The sequence below is a fragment of the Penicillium daleae genome, assembly GCF_028827525.1.
Source record: "Penicillium daleae strain IBT 16125 chromosome Unknown utg000002l_segment0_segment0, whole genome shotgun sequence".
Classification (NCBI taxonomy): Eukaryota; Fungi; Ascomycota; class Eurotiomycetes; order Eurotiales; family Aspergillaceae; genus Penicillium; species Penicillium daleae.
Window position 1 is genome coordinate 620,451 of NW_026623150.1, and position 18,411 is coordinate 638,861.

At 50.0% G+C, this 18,411-nt stretch overlaps 7 protein-coding genes across 7 annotated transcripts; 3 read left to right on the forward strand and 4 right to left on the reverse strand.

Moving 5' to 3' along the window:
* Positions 1 to 571: 571 nt before the first annotated feature.
* On the forward strand, positions 572 to 1,971 carry N7458_001250 (gibberellin 3-beta hydroxylase; the record flags this gene model as incomplete). The annotated part of the gene is made up of 4 exons (XM_056904633.1): positions 572 to 817; positions 887 to 1,012; positions 1,082 to 1,673; positions 1,727 to 1,971. 4 exons carry the CDS (start codon positions 572 to 574, stop codon positions 1,969 to 1,971), a joined length of 1,209 nt encoding a protein of 402 aa, XP_056768740.1.
* Positions 1,972 to 2,588: 617 nt separating this feature from the next.
* N7458_001251 (transcription factor domain-containing protein) lies at positions 2,589 to 4,571 on the reverse strand (the record flags this gene model as incomplete). Its single annotated transcript, XM_056904634.1, has 1 exon — positions 2,589 to 4,571. One exon carries the CDS (start codon positions 4,569 to 4,571, stop codon positions 2,589 to 2,591), a length of 1,983 nt encoding a protein of 660 aa, XP_056768741.1.
* Positions 4,572 to 7,920: 3,349 nt separating this feature from the next.
* Positions 7,921 to 8,889, forward strand: N7458_001252 (acetate uptake transporter family protein; the record flags this gene model as incomplete). Its single annotated transcript, XM_056904635.1, has 3 exons — positions 7,921 to 8,282; positions 8,341 to 8,500; positions 8,575 to 8,889. 3 exons carry the CDS (start codon positions 7,921 to 7,923, stop codon positions 8,887 to 8,889), a joined length of 837 nt encoding a protein of 278 aa, XP_056768742.1.
* A 230-nt stretch (positions 8,890 to 9,119) lies between these two features.
* N7458_001253 (uncharacterized protein) lies at positions 9,120 to 11,280 on the reverse strand (the record flags this gene model as incomplete). Its single annotated transcript, XM_056904636.1, has 6 exons — positions 9,120 to 9,541; positions 9,620 to 9,744; positions 9,811 to 9,899; positions 9,979 to 10,309; positions 10,368 to 10,749; positions 10,857 to 11,280. The coding sequence occupies 6 exons, from the start codon at positions 11,278 to 11,280 to the stop codon at positions 9,120 to 9,122; spliced, it is 1,773 nt and encodes a 590-aa protein (XP_056768743.1).
* Positions 11,281 to 12,504: 1,224 nt separating this feature from the next.
* On the reverse strand, positions 12,505 to 13,994 carry N7458_001254 (uncharacterized protein; the record flags this gene model as incomplete). The annotated part of the gene is given in 2 exon segments (XM_056904637.1): positions 12,505 to 13,461; positions 13,473 to 13,994. The coding sequence occupies 2 exon segments, from the start codon at positions 13,992 to 13,994 to the stop codon at positions 12,505 to 12,507; spliced, it is 1,479 nt and encodes a 492-aa protein (XP_056768744.1).
* Positions 13,995 to 14,813: 819 nt separating this feature from the next.
* On the forward strand, positions 14,814 to 15,047 carry N7458_001255 (uncharacterized protein; the record flags this gene model as incomplete). Its single annotated transcript, XM_056904638.1, has 1 exon — positions 14,814 to 15,047. The coding sequence occupies one exon, from the start codon at positions 14,814 to 14,816 to the stop codon at positions 15,045 to 15,047; it is 234 nt and encodes a 77-aa protein (XP_056768745.1).
* A 509-nt stretch (positions 15,048 to 15,556) lies between these two features.
* On the reverse strand, positions 15,557 to 17,779 carry N7458_001256 (NUDIX hydrolase; the record flags this gene model as incomplete). The annotated part of the gene is made up of 4 exons (XM_056904639.1): positions 15,557 to 15,920; positions 16,591 to 17,056; positions 17,335 to 17,361; positions 17,599 to 17,779. Coding segments are annotated over 4 exons (1,038 nt in total), but the record flags the coding sequence as incomplete, so codon positions are not given.
* Between the last annotated feature and the right edge of the window lie 632 nt (positions 17,780 to 18,411).

Below are 18,411 nucleotides of genomic sequence, written 5' to 3' on the forward strand. Positions count from 1 at the left end.
CACCAATCGCCCCAAATTAAGCTCAAAGCCTTGCAATGGAGGAGCTCGGAAAACAGCTGTTGGATAATAATACAAGTTACGGCCGCTTGTCTCAGCCAGTGCCGAGCCGCTGTTATCTAGTCAGCCCCACTTGGGAGGAGCTCCTCCCATAAGTATCAGATGGATCCACGAGCTATCACATCCGATAATGCCAACTCAGCTTGAAAAGAGGAGCCCTATGGGACTACGGAGGAGTCGATGGAGTGGTGGTATCATCCAGAAGAATTGGAGCACTGAGTTTGCCCCAGAGGAGCATCCAGAATATGGTACTCCGTAGAGTTAACAGCGGATTACCATGTCCCAAATAAGGATCTTTGCGGCGCTCCTCTGCATTAATCGTCGCGAATGACAAGATCTATTGGAACATGATACAGCCGTCTCCGACAAATGTGCAACATCTTATCGACTTCAAGTAGTATTGGCTGTCAGCCCACGCTTCGACCAAAGTTATATAACACTCAGCGCCAATCGGGCACTGGCCTCTCAATCAACACAAAGTCAAACATCAATTTGAATACAATTACAATTCATCATGGCACGCTCAGCTCCATTTAATCCACCTTCTATTGACCTCCCGGGCAAGCCCTTTGTCCCAGGATGGGTTCCTCCCCCTGTCACTCAAGAGAAGCACAACTTTGCTCAGCTCAAGTCTATTGACCTTTCATTGCTGGACTCGGAGGACCCTGCCGTTGTCGAGAATCTTATTCAGCAGGTCAAGGTTGCTATTCGGGACGACGGATTCTTATTTTTGGAGAACTATGGTGTTTCACTTGAGCAGGTACGAGAAAATTAGAGTCAAAATCCATGGCGAAATCTCTGGAAAGCTCACATCATTGAATTTAAATAGCTTCACCGTCAGTTTTCCCTTGCGCAATATCTATACAAGAATATCAGTGAGGAGGACAAACAACGCCTCCTGTTTGAGCCTGACAGCGGTAAATGGTCGGGATATAAGCACCCGTTCGGCTTCAAGGTAAGAAATCACGGTGTATCGAATTATAAGCTGAATATATACTGATACACGATCTTTTGAATATTTTAGCGCCACCGTGGTGCCGCTGATGGAATCGAACAGTTCAACTGGTACACAGCTGACTGGGAAGAGATCGAAAACCGCGTCCCCACATGCCTACACCCTTTCATGGACGAGATCGAAGCTTTCGCAAACTACCTTACCAAGTCGGTGAACCGACGCCTACTCACTCTATTTTCTCGAGTCCTCGAGCTGCCAGATGATTACCTCTGGGATAACGTCCAGTCACACGGTAGTCCTACCGGTGAAGGCTACTTCCGTCATGCTCTGTTCCGGCCAGTGAAGAAGGAGACACAAGAGGCATCCAAGGGCCTGCGAATGCACGGTCACACCGACTTTGGACTGACCACACTCCTCTTTTCCGTCCCTATCTCCTGCCTGCAAATTTGGGGCCGTGATGAGCAGTGGTATTATGTCCCTTACAAACCGGGCGCACTGGTGATCAACATTGGCGATACTCTGGAGATCGTCTCGGGTGGTCACTTCAAGGCTACTCGTCATCGAGTCTTCAAGCCGCCCGTTGACCAGTTGAATGAGGAGCGCCTGTCACTGGTTCTTTTCAACAGCTCTGTTGGAGATCTGCGCATGACGCCCGCCACAGGTAAGAAATAGCAACAAATAACAACTACAATCGTTTTCTGACATCGCACCTAGAATCCCCCCTTATCCAACGAGAGGGCTGCGTCGAAGAACAAGGTGTCTACAAGGAATTCAAGAGACTCACTGATGAAGGTCGTCTTGTTCCAACCAACAAGCAATGGAGAGAGATTCAAATTGCTACATGTACAGACCCCACGGATACAGTTCATAACCGGGTTGGTGCACACCAGACAATTGTCGATGGCAAAATCATGCATCAACGAGAGTATATGGGTGTGAAGGTTGTCCTTCCTGTCTAGACTGACCTGAAGTTGATCGTGATTTCAGTCATTCGAGGAAATGGGGCCATGTAAATATTTCTTATTCGTTTTAGGTGCCAATATATTTTTTTTGAAAGACATATTCTTATAATAGGACTTGATCCACGCCAACAAGACTTGAGAAATTCATCTACGCACATGGATAGGCGGAAGATGAATTACGACTTTAGACCTAATTTTCCCTACGACTCTGGCCAAATGTTAGAGAGTTTAGGGACTGTTCAAGAGTTTACGTGGTTAGTCAATTGTCGTTCCTCCTGTCTGGCGGCGCTCCTCCTGCCAATCTGCGGGGCCAAGATTACCCACTCAAACACAAAGCACAAATTAACCACTCCAAGGCTGAATAGGTTCGAGCACCAGAGGCACAAAAGGGCTGAATCAATTGCCGTCGGTTACTTTCGGTAATAGAAGTCGATAGGGTTGAATGCCAGGCTATGGTGGCGTCTCCAGTGCTCATGCTCGGATTTGGAGACCGTAACGCCACAGGGAGAGAGAAGCTCTTGAGCAGGAAGAATCGATTAATGTACAAAATTGTTCAGATATGGGTATAAACAAGACAAAGACTATGATCGCACAGCAGAGGTATTGTCACAAGCTCAGTTGCCATTATGATCTTCAAGGTCGTCCAAACATGAAAGAATCAGCTCGCCAAGCCTCCACCGACTTCTGCGTTCAAACACCTTTCTCGCCCAAGCTATAGCTCCGAAGATGTCTCCATCGGCAACACCAACGATTTGCATCGCGCCTGCGACACCGCCGCGAACAAGTTGCCAGGCAATCAGGAATGCCTTAAACGCGTATATTGTGATCCACGGAGCTTCAGAGTCTGGGATGAGAGTTTCATCCAGGTACTGCAGGAACCATTCGACATGTGGCTCGATAGCTTTTGCAGTGTCAACATCACACGGAAAGTCATATGTAGGGGCCAGAGCAGTTGATTGACTCAACATGGCGTCCATCGTCCCCCCAACTATACCTCCGGTATGTGCCGGCGACCACATCTGTAGTTCAAGCATAGCTGTCTGCCACGTAGCCATACACATCGCCGCATGTGTTGATTGCGAGGCCTCGGCTTGGGGATGTATGAAGGGCAGGAGGGTGAGGAGCGAGTTCTTCAAGCATCCAAACCTCTCCATACTTAGCATGCCGGTCATTGTGGACCAGCCTGATATTTCACGGGCGCTGGAGATCAGGAATTGCGCAACATTAATTGCGCCGTAAGGATCGAAGGCAGGGAGTGAGGTCAGATCCGAATCGGGAGACAAAAAGTGTCGGACCGCATCCGCGTATTGTACTGGAGCGCCAGAGTTATTGGCTACCAGACGCTTATGGGCCCATTCGGCGGAGGAAGAGGCCGACCACTGTCCTTTTGGACATGGCAAGTCATGTTTAATCTCCAGATGAGAGATAGAGCGAGGGATTGATAGAATCTGATACCAGAGTGCGTCGATTTGATGGACGGCAAAGACTGTTCGCTTATGGGATTCGGCTCGGATGAATTCTCGCCACAATGAGTCCAAATCTGTAGCCGTAGAAGACTCAATTGGTCTAGGCTGCATGATTCCAGCAGCACGGGCCAGAGAGATCATGTTGGAATGCATCTTAAGTCCATATGCTGAATCTGCACCACAAAGATACATCAGGGCACAGATCTGGAGAACCAGGTAGGACTGAACAATAACCAAGTTGTAGGCAAAGTCTTCCGTGTTTGCTTCCACTGAGGCAATCATGGTTCGAGCTTGATGGAAGCAGCGCTTGGACAGGCTGGCGCCGGAACCTTCTTTGTCACCTAAATCGGGATCTTCACCGTATTGATATCCAAGCGAAAGCATACCGAGGATCAACTCAGGCGCTGCTTGAGTGACATCAAATGTTGATTGGTGTATAAAGGGGAGGAAAGGCGAGACGTGTGTAAAGAACAGGTCGCAGCCTCGAGTCACTTGAAATGACGATAAGATGGTTTCCTCTTGGGGTGGAGTCAAGCCAGTCACCAACATCGCACCGGGGATGCCAGGAGGGATGTCGAGATTGGAAAAAGAGGGTTCCCGGAATTCGGCTCGCGTTGCTGTGGTCGCTTCAAAACGAGGGTCATGCAATTGTTGGGAGTTGCTGAAGAGAGAGGTTTCTAAAAGTAGATTCCGCTCTAGGTTATTCGCACTTTGGACAATTCTGTCAATGGCATGCGGGTCACCGGGCGAGTGTATAGTTTCATGGCCTCCTGATTGCGAATAGTACAATCCTGCTATTTCGCTCTCTGTAGGTGACAAGGAGCCTGCACCGTCGGCTCGCTCAGTCCATCTCTGGTTGTCGTGACTGGCGCTCGGACGCCGTGCCCGCTTTGAATTTTGTCCTTGATCTTCTTGCTCCGGGTGTTTCCTCTTCATATGGCGGTTTCGCAGATCGGCGCGTGAAAAGGTCACTGGGCACAGTGGACAAGCAAGCGACGCTTTGTCTTGGGACCGAGTATGTACGGCGGCATGACGTTTGAGGTTCTCGCCTCGACTGAATCGTGCCTGGCAGATGACACATTGAAAGGGCCGATAGGGCGGTTCCCTCCTCTGGACTGTCGAGACGGACATGATGCAAGTCTGGTCTGTACTACCGCCGTGTCGGTATACGACGCGATGGTCACGGTGGAAAGATGGTTGAAGGGATAAGTTAAAGAGGCGACAAATACCACCGCCCCAGACTCGGACATTCCCCGCAGAATCGCCCCGCTCGGGTCCAATCAATTGACATGCCAAACTTTCGTGTTTCGCCCACGATCTTTGAGTCTATTTGGCGAGGACGGAGCGGCTATCTTCGATGCATTATGCTGTGGGTCGAATTCAAATTGTAAAACCGGAATACTGTGAGAGTCAAATCTTGTTATCACGTCTTTTCTCTTGCTATCTGTTATCTTGCCTCGGGAGACCTGCCGGAGAATCAACATTTCAGAGTGGCTCTCTGGGGCACTGTGGGTCGAACCGGAGGAACCGCGAACGAATAACAAGAAGCTCACTTATCAGCCAGTCGCTGCCGGCAATTGGGTAGTTCGGTAGGAGTGGATTCCACACTATGCTGGTGGTTCTATAGTCGATCATGAAATAGCAACGAATGAATATTTACTTCCAACTGGCGTTGAGAGAGTTATGCTCCCTGGTTCACCTGTTTTCATACTAACCGAGATGTTCTGATCTGGCTAGAATGATGTGTAAAATTCGATGCTTCAGGAGGTCTCACCTCGCACAAAATCTATGTGCTATAGAGCAGAATATGGGATATAGGCGAGAGGTGAGAAGTATTGAATATTACCCATCGCCATTGACGAACTTAATGCCCCTTGTGAAATAAGAGCGCAGCTAGATCTTCGAGTTCGAGGTAGAGATTTGCATACAAAGCTTCGACAGAATCCGTATCTAGAAATGAAAATCAGAAATTTCGATTGCAAGGCGGAGAGTCTCATATCAAAATATGTCCCGAGCAGTATTCTCGTTGAATTGTGAGCGGCTTCTCCCCCACGGTAATATGGGTATTCGGTTCGGTTTTACTATTAAATTTTTTTATCTATAAATAGACCCCTGGTGCTAGATCAGTAGTCCAGTAGCTCGTGGCTATCAATTAGTTCTCCTCAGTGTATTAGTTACCCAAATATCACGTGAGTCCTGATCAACACGAATGACTACTATATTCAAAGAGTATTGTGCCTATGACAGCCTCGTTCAGACACTCTTGTGTCAACACCGTCCATCTAACATGACAAGCACTCTTGCTTTAAGGACCGGAAACTGACTCTGAAACCATAATTTCTACTAGACGACCGATGGAAGCGCCGTATGACCGAAAAATGATATCAAAACTGGGGACTTTAGTGCATGCCATTGCAACATCTACCTAGACCATAGGTGTACACCCCATTTTGACCGAAAGGAACTGCAAGAATAAATGTGGATCTTACAGGAAGGTCTTCCAACACCAAACCTCGTCCACGAGCGAAGCTGATCTACAAGAGCTAGCGCAAACATACACCCAAATTCCCCAGTGCCCCGATTAAGCTTTGCAGACTTTCACCTGCCTCCAGGTCTGTGCCCAGCTGTATGCTATCCAAGACCAGCCAATGAGGGTGCTACAATCAGCACTAAACGCTCTACAGAGCCTGGGCTATGGAATTGTCCCCCCAGAGTCTTCGGGTCCACCCATCATCCAGTTCGAGAGTGGGGACTGATGGACGCGAACCTTGTTCTAGGCTGGATGGCCCTTCTCTGCCTATACGATGTTGTGGTACCTGATCTTGCTGCCCAAACTAAAGAATATGCCAATCACTCTTATGAGATTCTGACTTGAGAGAACGAGGTTTCGAAGCAGCGCATTGGGATTGCTAATGTTACCGTGGACTTCGGTGCAAGATGACAAAGAGCCTTCTTAGTTGCCTTCTGTGACAAAAAACTCTCTATTGGAGGAATAGATGTTGTGCTAATACTTAAATGTTATAATCAAGACAGTTCTTCCAGGCTTGTCAGAAACTTGGAGCGACAAATGAATCTGATTATTTCATCGACAATGATGGTTGTTCTCACCAATGTCCTGGTCTTACAACTACACAATCACACAATTCGACTGGCCTAGACTCACAGATTTAATGCGCACCTCTATTCAGTTAGAGCTCCAAAATATTGTGGATACTCGAACCCCATTGCCGACCGAAATGCCCACGGTATTCAACTCTCAGACTGACTTCATTAACCCGCCTTGGTGCCGGGGTTAACCGCATACCTGCAGCCCTCGAATCGTATCCATATCCATTTATCGCGCCGAATTCTCAATCGGGGAGAAAATCCGCTTAAAAGACTGGCAACTCCTTGGATTTTCCCTGTAAATAGCTGCACTACTCTAGCGTGCAAAAATTCGCGCGTTAGGGTGGAATATCCCAAACGGGCTGTCAATAGTGGGTCAACCCTCGTTTTTGCGGGGAACGCCGGCCTCCGGGAAGGAACCAAACGTCGCCCATCACCTATGAATAATTCAGGGCACGAGTGTCACAATAGATTTGCAGTTGGATTTGCCAGGCCTAAAGGAAGTTGATGTCAAAGCCGTATTATGATGCAAATCAAAAGAATCGGGGTTTTGAATGCTTGAATGAGGAAAATAGTTGTTTAGTGTTTCTTGTGATGTGGGGATCGGAGACAATAGGAGTGCATATTATTACGTTAAAGAAGGCAATTCAGACATGGAACCCCCGGTTCGGCGCACTCCATCAGCTTATGGCTTTCTGTAGGTTTCCACTTCGCTACCCCATCTGGGGAAAGCGAGGAGAATGTAAGCTTCCATGAGAGTAAATAAAAAACAGCTTCCACAAGTCAACCGACGGACCGATCATGACACACATCGACGAAAAAGCAATATCACCAGCTCGGAGACCCTACTCATGTATAATTCACGTAGAAGACCTTCTATATAGTTCTAGCCCTTCCTATGACCAATAATCCTTCTAATTAACGCGATAGAGTTCTCCTTCATTGCGGCCCTACCCGTGATCTAGTTTTCCGGACCCAATCCCGATCCCCGGGTCCCCTGAAAGGATCCAATTGTTCAATTTCCATGAGTCACTAGCGGGAAAGAAGCTCACTGACTGGTCAAATTTCCTAGCTCAGATGCGCACATGACGATATATCGGGCCTCGCCGTGTTCCTCATATGTAGTCGAGCCTGTGTGCGGTCAGGTGGCAAACCTGTTTCCTAGTTTTTTCGTGCATATGACCAGGGCTGTGCTGAGAGTGATGCTTGGAGGAAGATATTTACCCAGGAATTTCCTATACTAAGAGTCCTAACTGAAGCCACACTCATTCTTCTCGACAGGCGGCCTAGCCTTCCTGCCGGGCTCATCCCCACGGCTCTCTCGTCATAATAACTATCCAACAGCACTGACTAAGTGCCAGGCAGAATCATACCAATGGATCAGTTCATTGACACGATGGAGATCAAACAGGCTCAGGCCGAAGCCAAGATCTGCAGCCAAACAACAGTAGACTCGCAAAGTCCTACACCCGTTGGCTCACAATCCGGGCATGAATATGCTCTCGTTTCACCCGGCAGTCCAGTTGGACGACCCCCTATTCCGAAACCCGAAGAGATTCATGCAATTCCCGAAGTGCGCAAATTTGCCAATCCAGCTCCCTTGGGCCTGTGTGCGTTTGCGCTCACGTCTTTCATGTCGAATATCATGAATGTGCACCTCGGTTTGACGACTGCCGCCGAGAATGTGGGCTCTGCTCTGATCTATGGTGGCACGGTCCAGTTACTTGCGGGCATGTGGTACGTAAAGAGATATCATAATTCGTGGTATATTGACACTGACAACAATTCGGGATAGGGAAATGGCTCTTGGAAATACCTTCAGCGCCACCTCCTTCTGCTCCTACGGTGCCTACTGGATTACCTTCGGGGTCATATCGGACCTAGAAGGGACCAAGATCGTTGCTGCTTCTGAGACCGTCTGCCAGAAGGAGATTCTTATGGGCCTTTTCTTGCTGGTAAGTCCAAATACCCAATGTAATGTATTTTATCTTGTAGCCTCCAGATTAACACGTAGTCTACCAATACCTAGGCATGGTTTATATTCACGACGATGATGCTCCTTTGTACGCTCAAGTCCAGCCTGGCCATGTTCTTACTCTTTTTCTTCCTCGACATGAACTATCTCCTACTTGGTATTGCAAATATGCAATGCGACCAAGGGCATGTCGCTACCTCTATTCAGAGGGTTGGTGGATATTTTGGCTTGCTGGCGGCTTTTGCGGCGTGGTATAACGCGTTTGCTGGAATTTTCGACAAGAGTAATGGTTTTTTCAATGTTCCATTGGGTCATTTCCCTTGGTCGCCAGCTGTGAGGGCACACCATGGGAAGTTTAAGGGGGTCTAGTGTTGGCCGGAGAAGGTGCTGAGGATTTGTTCGAGAAGAAAAGTGTTCTATGTATTTCAGCGTTCTTAGCACAGCATCAGCGAGCATGTTATATTTTTGTGAATTAGCTATATCCATTAAGTACTGAATAATAATCCTGTGTTTGTTCCAGCAAGACATTTTAATTGTTACTCTCGGGAAGGTTGAAGATTTTGTGAGAATCAAAATAGTCTGGAAGGCCTCAAAACTCATCAACGTTGTAGCCCATCCCAATCGAATGGCCTACTCCCAACATCACTGCCCCTTTTCTCAGTCCAGACTTCAACATCACCATTTCCAACTGCCGTCTCACTAAAATAAATCTCTCCAATTCTATTCTTGATTGGTTTTCCAGTCTCTGTCACTGGTATATCTTCCACATTGCCAACAACCTTCAGAAGAGTCGGCAATTTAAATGCTTCCAGGCTACACTCCGTCGCAAGTCTGCGTCTGAGCTCTGCAAGACCTTGCGTGTGTCTCTTATCCTGCTGGCGATACACTATTACTGCAGCGGCACGCTCTCCGCATCCCGAGTCTTTTATGCCGAGGATAACTGCATGGGCGATATCATCTATCTGTGACAGCGCGCTCTCGACTTCGGGTGCATGTATTCTCCATAGATAGTATCGGATAACTAATGGGTATCTTGTTAGCTATGGTCTAGAAAAAATTGAAGATATAGATGACTAGAATGTAAAGGAATTCTGATTACCATCTTGCGACGCTCGCCCGAGGAGGTATACAACGTCATCCTCGATCTTTCCAAGATCCCCAGTTCGAAAGAATCCCTCAGAGTCGAACACATGTTTCATAATATCCGGATTGGGAGATATGTATCTATTACCCAAAAATCTTAGCAACCACATTCTTCACAGTTAAAACAACAACGGTCTACCAACTCACTTCTTAAACAGAACAGGCGACTTGATACAAATCTCCCCATTCCCATCAATCTTCATATTAACATTCGCCACCCGCAATCCGACAGAGTCCTAACCAGACAGTCAGTCAACAATTGGCCAAGAACCCATCACCATGAGATAGACAACCCCCCCAGAAAACAATACTTACCACAGGATACTCCCCCCTCCTCCCATAATCCGTACACGCCACAACCCCCAAACTCTCACTCATCCCATACCCAACGACAAGCGGCCTCCGCAATAACTCCCTCCATATCACCCTCTGCCTCGGCGTGACAGTCGATCCACCCGAAGCCAGGACCTTCAGTCCCCTTATCCCATTTAATACAACTGCATAACCATCCGGATTATTTTTCTGCATGTTTGCAAGCTCGGCTGCGACGTCATTCAACAACGGCGGGGGTAAATGCAAAGACGTCACGGGAGGTAAATTCTCATCTCGAAGTCTGTTCAATAACCACGATGAACTAAATACATCACTGCAAAACTCAACGCATGATTTTGATAGTATCCCTGATAAAAAAGTCATAAACCCACCGGCCCAGTGCACGGGCATATGATGTAGATAAGTATGACCACTGGATACCATCGGTGGTTTCGGGAAGCGTGTGAGAAACCCGCCCGTTGTGCAGGTGCGGTCGTGGAAGACGCCTTTTGGTGGGCCGGTTGTGCCGGAGGTATATAGGAGGACGAATCCTCTTGTTGGACTGTGGGGTGGTGGAGAGTCTGAGAGGGAGAAGCGGATGGGGGGAGGGGTTGTTGGGTGTCTTTTGTGGGGTGTAGGTGAAGACAGGGATAGTTGTGCTGAGTGTTTTTGTTAGATTCTGGACGTGGGTTGCGGTACTTGGGACTGCGCAGATGAGGGAGGCGTGGCATGTTTCGAGGAAGTATTTTGCTTCTTCGGGATGGACTCGTGGTGCTATACCAAGGAAGGCCGGATTAGTTAGATCTTCCAACTCCTGTCATATAGAGCTCAAACGGGAGACTTTCAGCCCTACAAGAAAGAAAATAAAGAAATACACCTACATAATGGAACAATAACACCCCCAATAACATAAACCGCCAACGCCAAAACCACAAAAGCATAACAACCCCCAGCAACAACCGCAATAAAAACATCTTCCTCTTCTCCAGCTCCAGGCCTCAATCTCCCTCTCTCCTCAACACCCAACTCCCCCCAAATCCTCCCCCTGACATCCAAAACATCCCGCAAAAACTCCGCAATACTCCACGATCCAATCACTCCTCGCTCTTCACAACCCCAATCCCGAATCAAAACCGCCTCCGGATCCTCAATCCAATTGCAAAAGAGATCTATCAAGAACGGCTCCGGAGGTATTGGGATAGAGTGACAGGTCGAAGTAGAAGCGTAAATGCAAGTGGAAGTTGGACGTTCACGAGCATCGCCCGTGATTGATTGGATGGTGCTTATCCCATCAAATGCCGACATGACAGAATGCTCTAGATCAGACACCTAATTAATTTTCCAGATAAATTGTTCGTGTAAGGTACGGAGTATAGTAGGTATGCAATGATAGGCCAGCGACGACACCGGCTCATCGGCTCGATATGCACGAAATCAATAGCGTGGCTGTGAGATAAGAGCTGGACGGTGGGGGTGGGGGATGTGCAAGGCGACGCGAGGCGGGTGGAGACTAACGACTAACGGTGAGGACTATACTGGAAATGTCGGTGACGGGGACAGGTGGTTGTGGTCGGGGCTTGAGCGATTCAAATAAGATCTTTTTTTGTTTTTCTGTGTTTGATGGATGGTTTGATTGAGGATTGGGTTGATGGTGGATGGGTGGGACAGCGTGGAGGGGACACCGCTGTTTCTAGCATGATTGGGTAGGGCGTGTACATCGTTTCGCATAGTTACGTACATTAGAGACTAGAGAGTGAGTGGGTTTGCGGATAAGGTATTACAAGAAGGTTCTTTTGGGCCAGCCTGACAGCTTGTATGGCTTAGGAGCAGCTAGTGGGTGGACAGTGCTTGTTCCGCGATTGGATCGGAGGTTCTGGGTGATGTGTATGCGGTTGGATGTGGAATTGTGGAACGTAGCTGTCGAACCGTGGGGATTGAATGAGGACACAAGCGGGTAGTGTGAACGGCAGTGATGCCTGTCTAATGTATGTCTATGTAGATGTGTGAGGGAGATGGACATGGATGTGTCGTCAGGACTGGTTGTCTTCTCCACGGGAACGTATGGATGGAAAACTAAAAGAAGTGGATAAAGAGTGCGGTGATTCTTGCTGGATATCTCAAAGAAGCTCAATCCAGAGTGGAAAAGTAGATTGAAAACGTAAGAAAAATGTGCTATGAATGCAGTGTCCAATCCAACCCAGTCCAAGCCGGAGACCAAATCCATTGGCCCCGGTGGCTACCCAAAACGCCCATAAAAAGATGCTGATCATGAACTTCCAATCCAGGTCCAATTTCCCCAACCAAATGAACCCAAGTCAATGCTGAAATAACCAAATACCGCAATGCTGAAGTAATCAAGAAAAGCCAAAGAGAATAGCCACAGAATGTGCAGTTATAGTCCAAACCAAGGAAAGTAAACCTTCCAGTTCAGACGTCATAGAGATCATAAAAAAGGCTCCAATGCCCCGAGTATTACAACGAATAAACAATGATAAACAACTTGCCAAAATCGAAAGTGAAGAAAAGAAATCAAACCCAAGGATCAACTTGCATATACGTATGCGGATTCACAGGCCCGATCAATTTGATTTGCGCCTTCAACTGTTCCCGTCGCCGTTCATCTTTCGACTCGGCCATCTTCTTCTTCGCGCCATCCAACGCGAGAAGAACCTGGCTTGTGCCACCTTGGATGACCCGCACCGCCTCTCGTGATCCATTCTGTAGCTGCATCTTGAATGGTGGAGAGAGCGGTGGCGTGGGGTTTGCAATTGAGAATTGCCCAAAGGTCGGGGAAGTAGGACCAGACCGGGTGCCTGGATACCGCTGGGTCCGCGCAGTCTTCTTCTTGGATTTCTTGGGGGACTCCCAGATCGCAGGTCCATATTTTTGATAGTTCGACATGGGTACGGCGAGTTGTTTTTGACGAGGTGGATATGAGCGTGGACTCGCCGGGCTGGGAGGCATTTCACTTGCGGTAGAGGCCGTCGAGATGGAGAGTGCGCGGAGTTGAACATTCACGTCGGAATGAGGAACGACCGGGATATCTGCAGGACGATGGAAAGAAAGGTGTGTCCCCAGTACATCAACCGGGGCAGTTGATGGCCGCGGAGCATCTTTGGCTTTGGCCTCGGTCGAGTCGCGGGACAGCGTCCGGTGAACGTACGTCTTGATCGAATCACGCACACCATATGCCAATCCCAGACCCGGCCGATCGAGCGAATGCCACCGTTTCCGCTTGGAAACATTCAACCGACCATCCTTCTTGCGGGATTTCCCACTCCGCAAGGCTGGACTCGTCCGCCCACCAGCCTGGGAAGCTGACGGGGTCGCCAACTCCGGGAAGAAATCCCACTTCTTCTCGCGGAAGTAGTGATTGGGGCCGCTGCGGTTCTGCGACCATTGAGATAATCGGCCATACTGGGCATCCGACCGGGAGGTTGTCGAATTATTGCCCGACTCGTATTCACTCCCTCCCCCTCCGCCTCGCTCTCATTCACCGACTCGACCAGCGACTCGACGTCCGTGCGCGAGCGAGACTCCTCTGCAATAGTCGGTGGAGATGAAGAGCGGACCGGGCCCAAACTAAGGTGTTCCGCATCTGGATTCCGATCTGCGGGGACCGGGTGATCGACCAAATCGCCATAATCATCAGAGCCCGAACTGACAAAGATGAGATAACTCTCGGTGGAATCGCGCGGTTCACTGGGGCTGGCGACGGTGCTGTCGATGGTGAGTTCGCTGTCGCTGTCGCTGTCGTCGCTCGAGTCGCTCCACATGGCGGAGAACTCGGGCGGATCCTCGGGGAGGGGTTTTGCGGGGAGGGGCTTGTTGAGGAAGAGGTCGGAGCGGGTGGGTGAGCAGGGAGGTTTGTACAGCGTCGTGGTGGAGTAGCCCAGCGTCATGGCGGAGGAGGGCATGTAGGGTGAAGTGGGTGTTGGTGGAATCACTCGCTCGAGGCCTTCCAGCGACCGCGAGGGCCGTACTGGCGGCGGGGAACGGGGATACTTGGGGGAGAGCATCGAGATCGGATCTGTCGGGATGGTTGGTAGGGTTGGGAGTATTGGGAGTGTCGATGAAGAATGATGCCGGCAGAGAGTGGACGAGTTTAACCAATGTGCAGAATTGGGAGAACAAAGAAACGAGTCGTCGGCGAGGTCGACAAGGACAACAAAGACCGTCGACAGGGACTCGAGGCCCAACGGGGGGAAGAGTGGCAGAGGTCGAACAAAGAGAGGAGGAGCCCGACAGTGCGAGAGGGGGCAGCAAGTACACTCATATAAGGAAGAAGATGTCAATCTCTTGGATCCGGATTCTCCCAAAAAAGAAAAAACGAAATAATGTCGACAATAACAGAATAATCGAATAACCCGCAGGAGGTATGCTCGTTTCTCGGCTCCTGCAGCTGCAGAACAGAACGAACGCCGTGCCTGGATGGACCACGCGAGGGGATCCCAAGGGACGCGACCGAGTCGACGAGTCACTGCGTTGCCCGTTGATCAGGACATACTCCAGTCGGAGCATGCAAGTCGATCCCCTCAAGTGCCTGAACCCAGCCAGACCAGCCTCAATTCTCCACTCGAGTTCCCAGCGATCGGCGTCCCCGTCATCAGATGGGTGAGTTTGTGCACGGACGCCTGCAAGGGAGTGGCTGAAGGAGGAGGAGTCAGACGACGTGTTCGGTCTGGGTCGTGGTATGACCGCGCAGGAGGATTTCTCGTGTTGGGAAGGTTCGATCGCGAAAGTCTATAGATCGTAGAGATAGTCGAGATCGTCGACGACTACACTCGATGCGAGACTGCTCGATAGATATCGTCTACACTCCACTACCCTCCGTACCTATGTATAACCAAACCCTCCCTTTCCTGCGCTCTGCCATTGCCAACCGGCCCAAGGCACAAAGATCCTCCCTGTCTAGGACTGGAAACCTGAACCTGATGACGCCACGCAAGGACGCCAACTTTCATGCAGGACGCCGGATCGTCACTAGTGCTCCCCCCTCCAAAACCCTTGCACCCGACTCCACCTGGGCCTGGGGCCTGGGGCCTGAGGGGGTCCAAATTGTACTGGAGTGACTGGAGTGACTGGAGTGACTGGAGTGTTACTGGGCGAACTCCCCCTCCTGGTATGGGAGCTATCCATCGAGACTACAGTACCTACAGTAGGCAGAGGACTAACTTCCACTAACGGGAGGGGGTGTCCTAACGGGCCTTTTTCATCGGCTCGATGGGATCAATTAGGTCGCGAGGACACTTCAACGGGCACACCGCTAGACTGGAATGAGAGAGGCGGACAATCCGGTTCCTGTCAGATATACCCGATGGATGATGATTTGATTCGAGCATGGTGATTCTTTTGGGGATAGTCCACTACTCCAGTTACGGAGTACACATGGTTCCATTATTCAGTCTAACCCAGTCCGGTTATCGTAAGCTAATCTCTCCATTCTTTCTTGTGGAGGACCAGTGGGGCCGTCTAGCCTTTCTCATCTCGAAGTATACACAGACGATATACCCTAGACTATACTGTTCTATATTGTCCTCTCTGGATACCCCCGCTTCTATGTCCTACACTAGACCCCCATCTAACTCAATTTAGCTGCCCTCTCCATCATCTCCCTCGTCAATTCCTCCCCTGGCCGCCGAACCTCACTCAACCGGCCCAACCGCCGTAACTTGGCGATCATCGCTTCATCCCCAAAATGGCTGTTATGCTCGAATTCCGGCTCCCGCGCGAACGCGACCCGTGCCGCGTCCACGATTATCCGCGCCGTCATTCCAAAGACGCGGTAGTGCTGGATGAGCCCCGATTCTTCTTGTTGCGTGAGGGCGTCGACGGCCGCGTTTTGGGCCTTGTTACCCGGGCTGCGAGGCTTGATGGCGTGGTTGGCGCTGCGGACAAAGAATTGGTGCACTATTTCCCAAGGTGGGAGATCCACTTTGGTCAGTCTTTGTTTTTATTTTGTCTTTTTGGTTTTGATTTTCCTTCTTTTTTTTCCCCTTGATTTTTTTTGGGGTAGTGCTGGTGAGACGGGTTTCTTTTTGCTTCTGTTTCTTCTCTGGATGGGAAAAAGCAAGGTGAATCAAAGTGAGAAAGAAAGGGGGAGGACAGGGTTGTCTTTGCCTCCACGACGATCTCCACTGGGAGCATGGTTGGTGCGACACTGCGAACTGCAGTCCGGTATACGGTCGCGAGGATCTATTATTAAATCATAATAGAGACCATACTCCCAACTTGGCTGGTTTCCTTGCTCTTCCACCGTCCCTGGGAGAAAAGCAAATATGAAACGGGGTGGGTCTGGGTTTGACAGCAGGCCCACCCCTTTCCACGCTCTAACCGAGCCATGTGGTGCGTGTGTGTGTCTCTGATCAACCCGTTCGTAGGAAACAAGGTCGATGTGGAGCTGGAAAGGGCTAGGCTGGCCTGCAGGAACCAGAAGCAAAGGCAAAAGCAAAGACCCAGGGGAAACCACGCCGAGGAGCAACGCGAGAGAGGAATGAGGGTCTTCGTCAGGCAAATGGAATGTACCCGAATAGGAAAATGGACCGCCAGGGACTACAGTATGTAGGGAGGAAATCCACCGTCCAGAGTATACAGTACCACTCACAATGGACTCACGATAAACCAAAACAGAATGACAAAAGAAAGGAAAAGTGACTTACTCCGCCAATTACTATTATGCCACAAACTCCACGAACCTCTATACCAATCCCCCTCCCCCTCCCCTCCGAATTCCTCAACCGCAAAAAATCCTCAAATCGCGCCGTAAACACAGCCGCAACCTCACGCGCATCCAGTCGAGGAATCAGCTCCGTCTCGGGATCCGCATTGGCCCCCGTTACCGGGTCAAACGAGTGCAGCAGCGCAACGCACGGCCGCACTACCAGCTCCGTTTTGGCCAGGTTCGCCGGCAACTCGCAGAGGTGCTCGACCGAGAAGGGTGGCGGCAGTGGCTGGGTGACGTTGGGGAGGCCGATCTCTTCGCAAGCTTCGCGGCGGGCCGTTTGGAAGGCGGTTTCTGAGAGGGTGTCTGCTTTGCCTGTGGGGGGTGAGAAGTGGGTGGAGGTTAGTTCAAGCGTTGGAACTTGGCAGGGCAATCGTATATCGAAGCCAAGAAGAGCAATTGTGTTGGATATTGTGAGGTTGCACAAGTAATCTCGGGCCTTCCCTCCCCCTTTTTTTTTGGCTTTTCCTTTCTTTTTTAACCCCGGGTATCTTGAGGACAGAGGTTTCTTTGCTTTTGCTTTGCATCTCTTGCTAACTCAGGGTATAACCATGCTGATCTCAGTACCCGAGGAACTTGGAAGACAATGCCTTCGTTTCTTTTTGGGAAAGCCTTCGACCGATGCTAATCAAACGTACCTCCAGGTAAAGCAGCTTCTCCTGCATCTAGACGCAATCAAGAAAGAACCAGTATTAGCGCTCTGCGTATGCAATGTCGTGCAGCATCGGCTCTGCACGCGTCCTGGCTAACACCCAAGGCGATGCCAGGTCAAGGCCATGCGAGACCGAGCCCGAGACCAAGGCCAAGGGTTGGGAACTTGGGGCTGCAGGCCATTCACAGCGAAAGCCGAAAGCAGAACCCAGGGAAAGGACATGACAGGGCAGGACAGGTATTGTACGTACACGAATTCAATGTCTTAGCCCGAATCGTAACCACGACTCTAAGGTCACCCTGGAGATCGGCATAGAGCAGAATCAACACCGCCGCGCGTCTGGACAGCGGGACTTCGCCATACGCCGTTGGCGGGGGTGTATACTTGCGGAGACGATTGATGGCTTCCTGAGATTCAGAGTTAGTTTTAGAGTCTCATTCATTTGCCGTGTTATTTGCTATGTGATTTGTTTCGCTTTGCTTCTTTTTCGTGTTGGTGGTCTTCACGAGGCCATGCGACACCGGGTTGGGAGTCTCAGTCATTTTGTTGGAGAGATGGATGGGGATGGACATCCACAGGTGTTGGGGAGAGGTTTCATTCCAGGATTACTCTTTGGTAATGGTGTCACTCTTGGAGGTTGGTGACTGCCTCCATCCCCAATGGGTGTGTGAGACTTGAAGGCGAGATTGAAATCTTCAACTCCACACTAGCCATATCGGCGGGCAAGAGCAAGGACAAGATATAAGACAAGAATCTCAATCCTCCACATAGTAGCAGAGTCATGTCTCCCCGAGCGGATATCAACGGCCACGATAGAAGCAAGTCGAGCATAACCCTCTCGGCAGACCCCAAAGTAGAACGAAACCATCCATGCAAGAAGCGGTTATCCACAGAAAATAGTTACACATACCTGCGAAGCAGAATTGAGGGGTGCCATCAGAGTCGATCTCGTTGGCGTGCTCGCGCCCGTGCCGTCCAAAAGTTGCGGTGATGCGCTGGTAAACCCGCGAAGAAACCGGGGACAACTATGAGTATGTCTGGACTCGCGAGTGCTGCTGTGGCG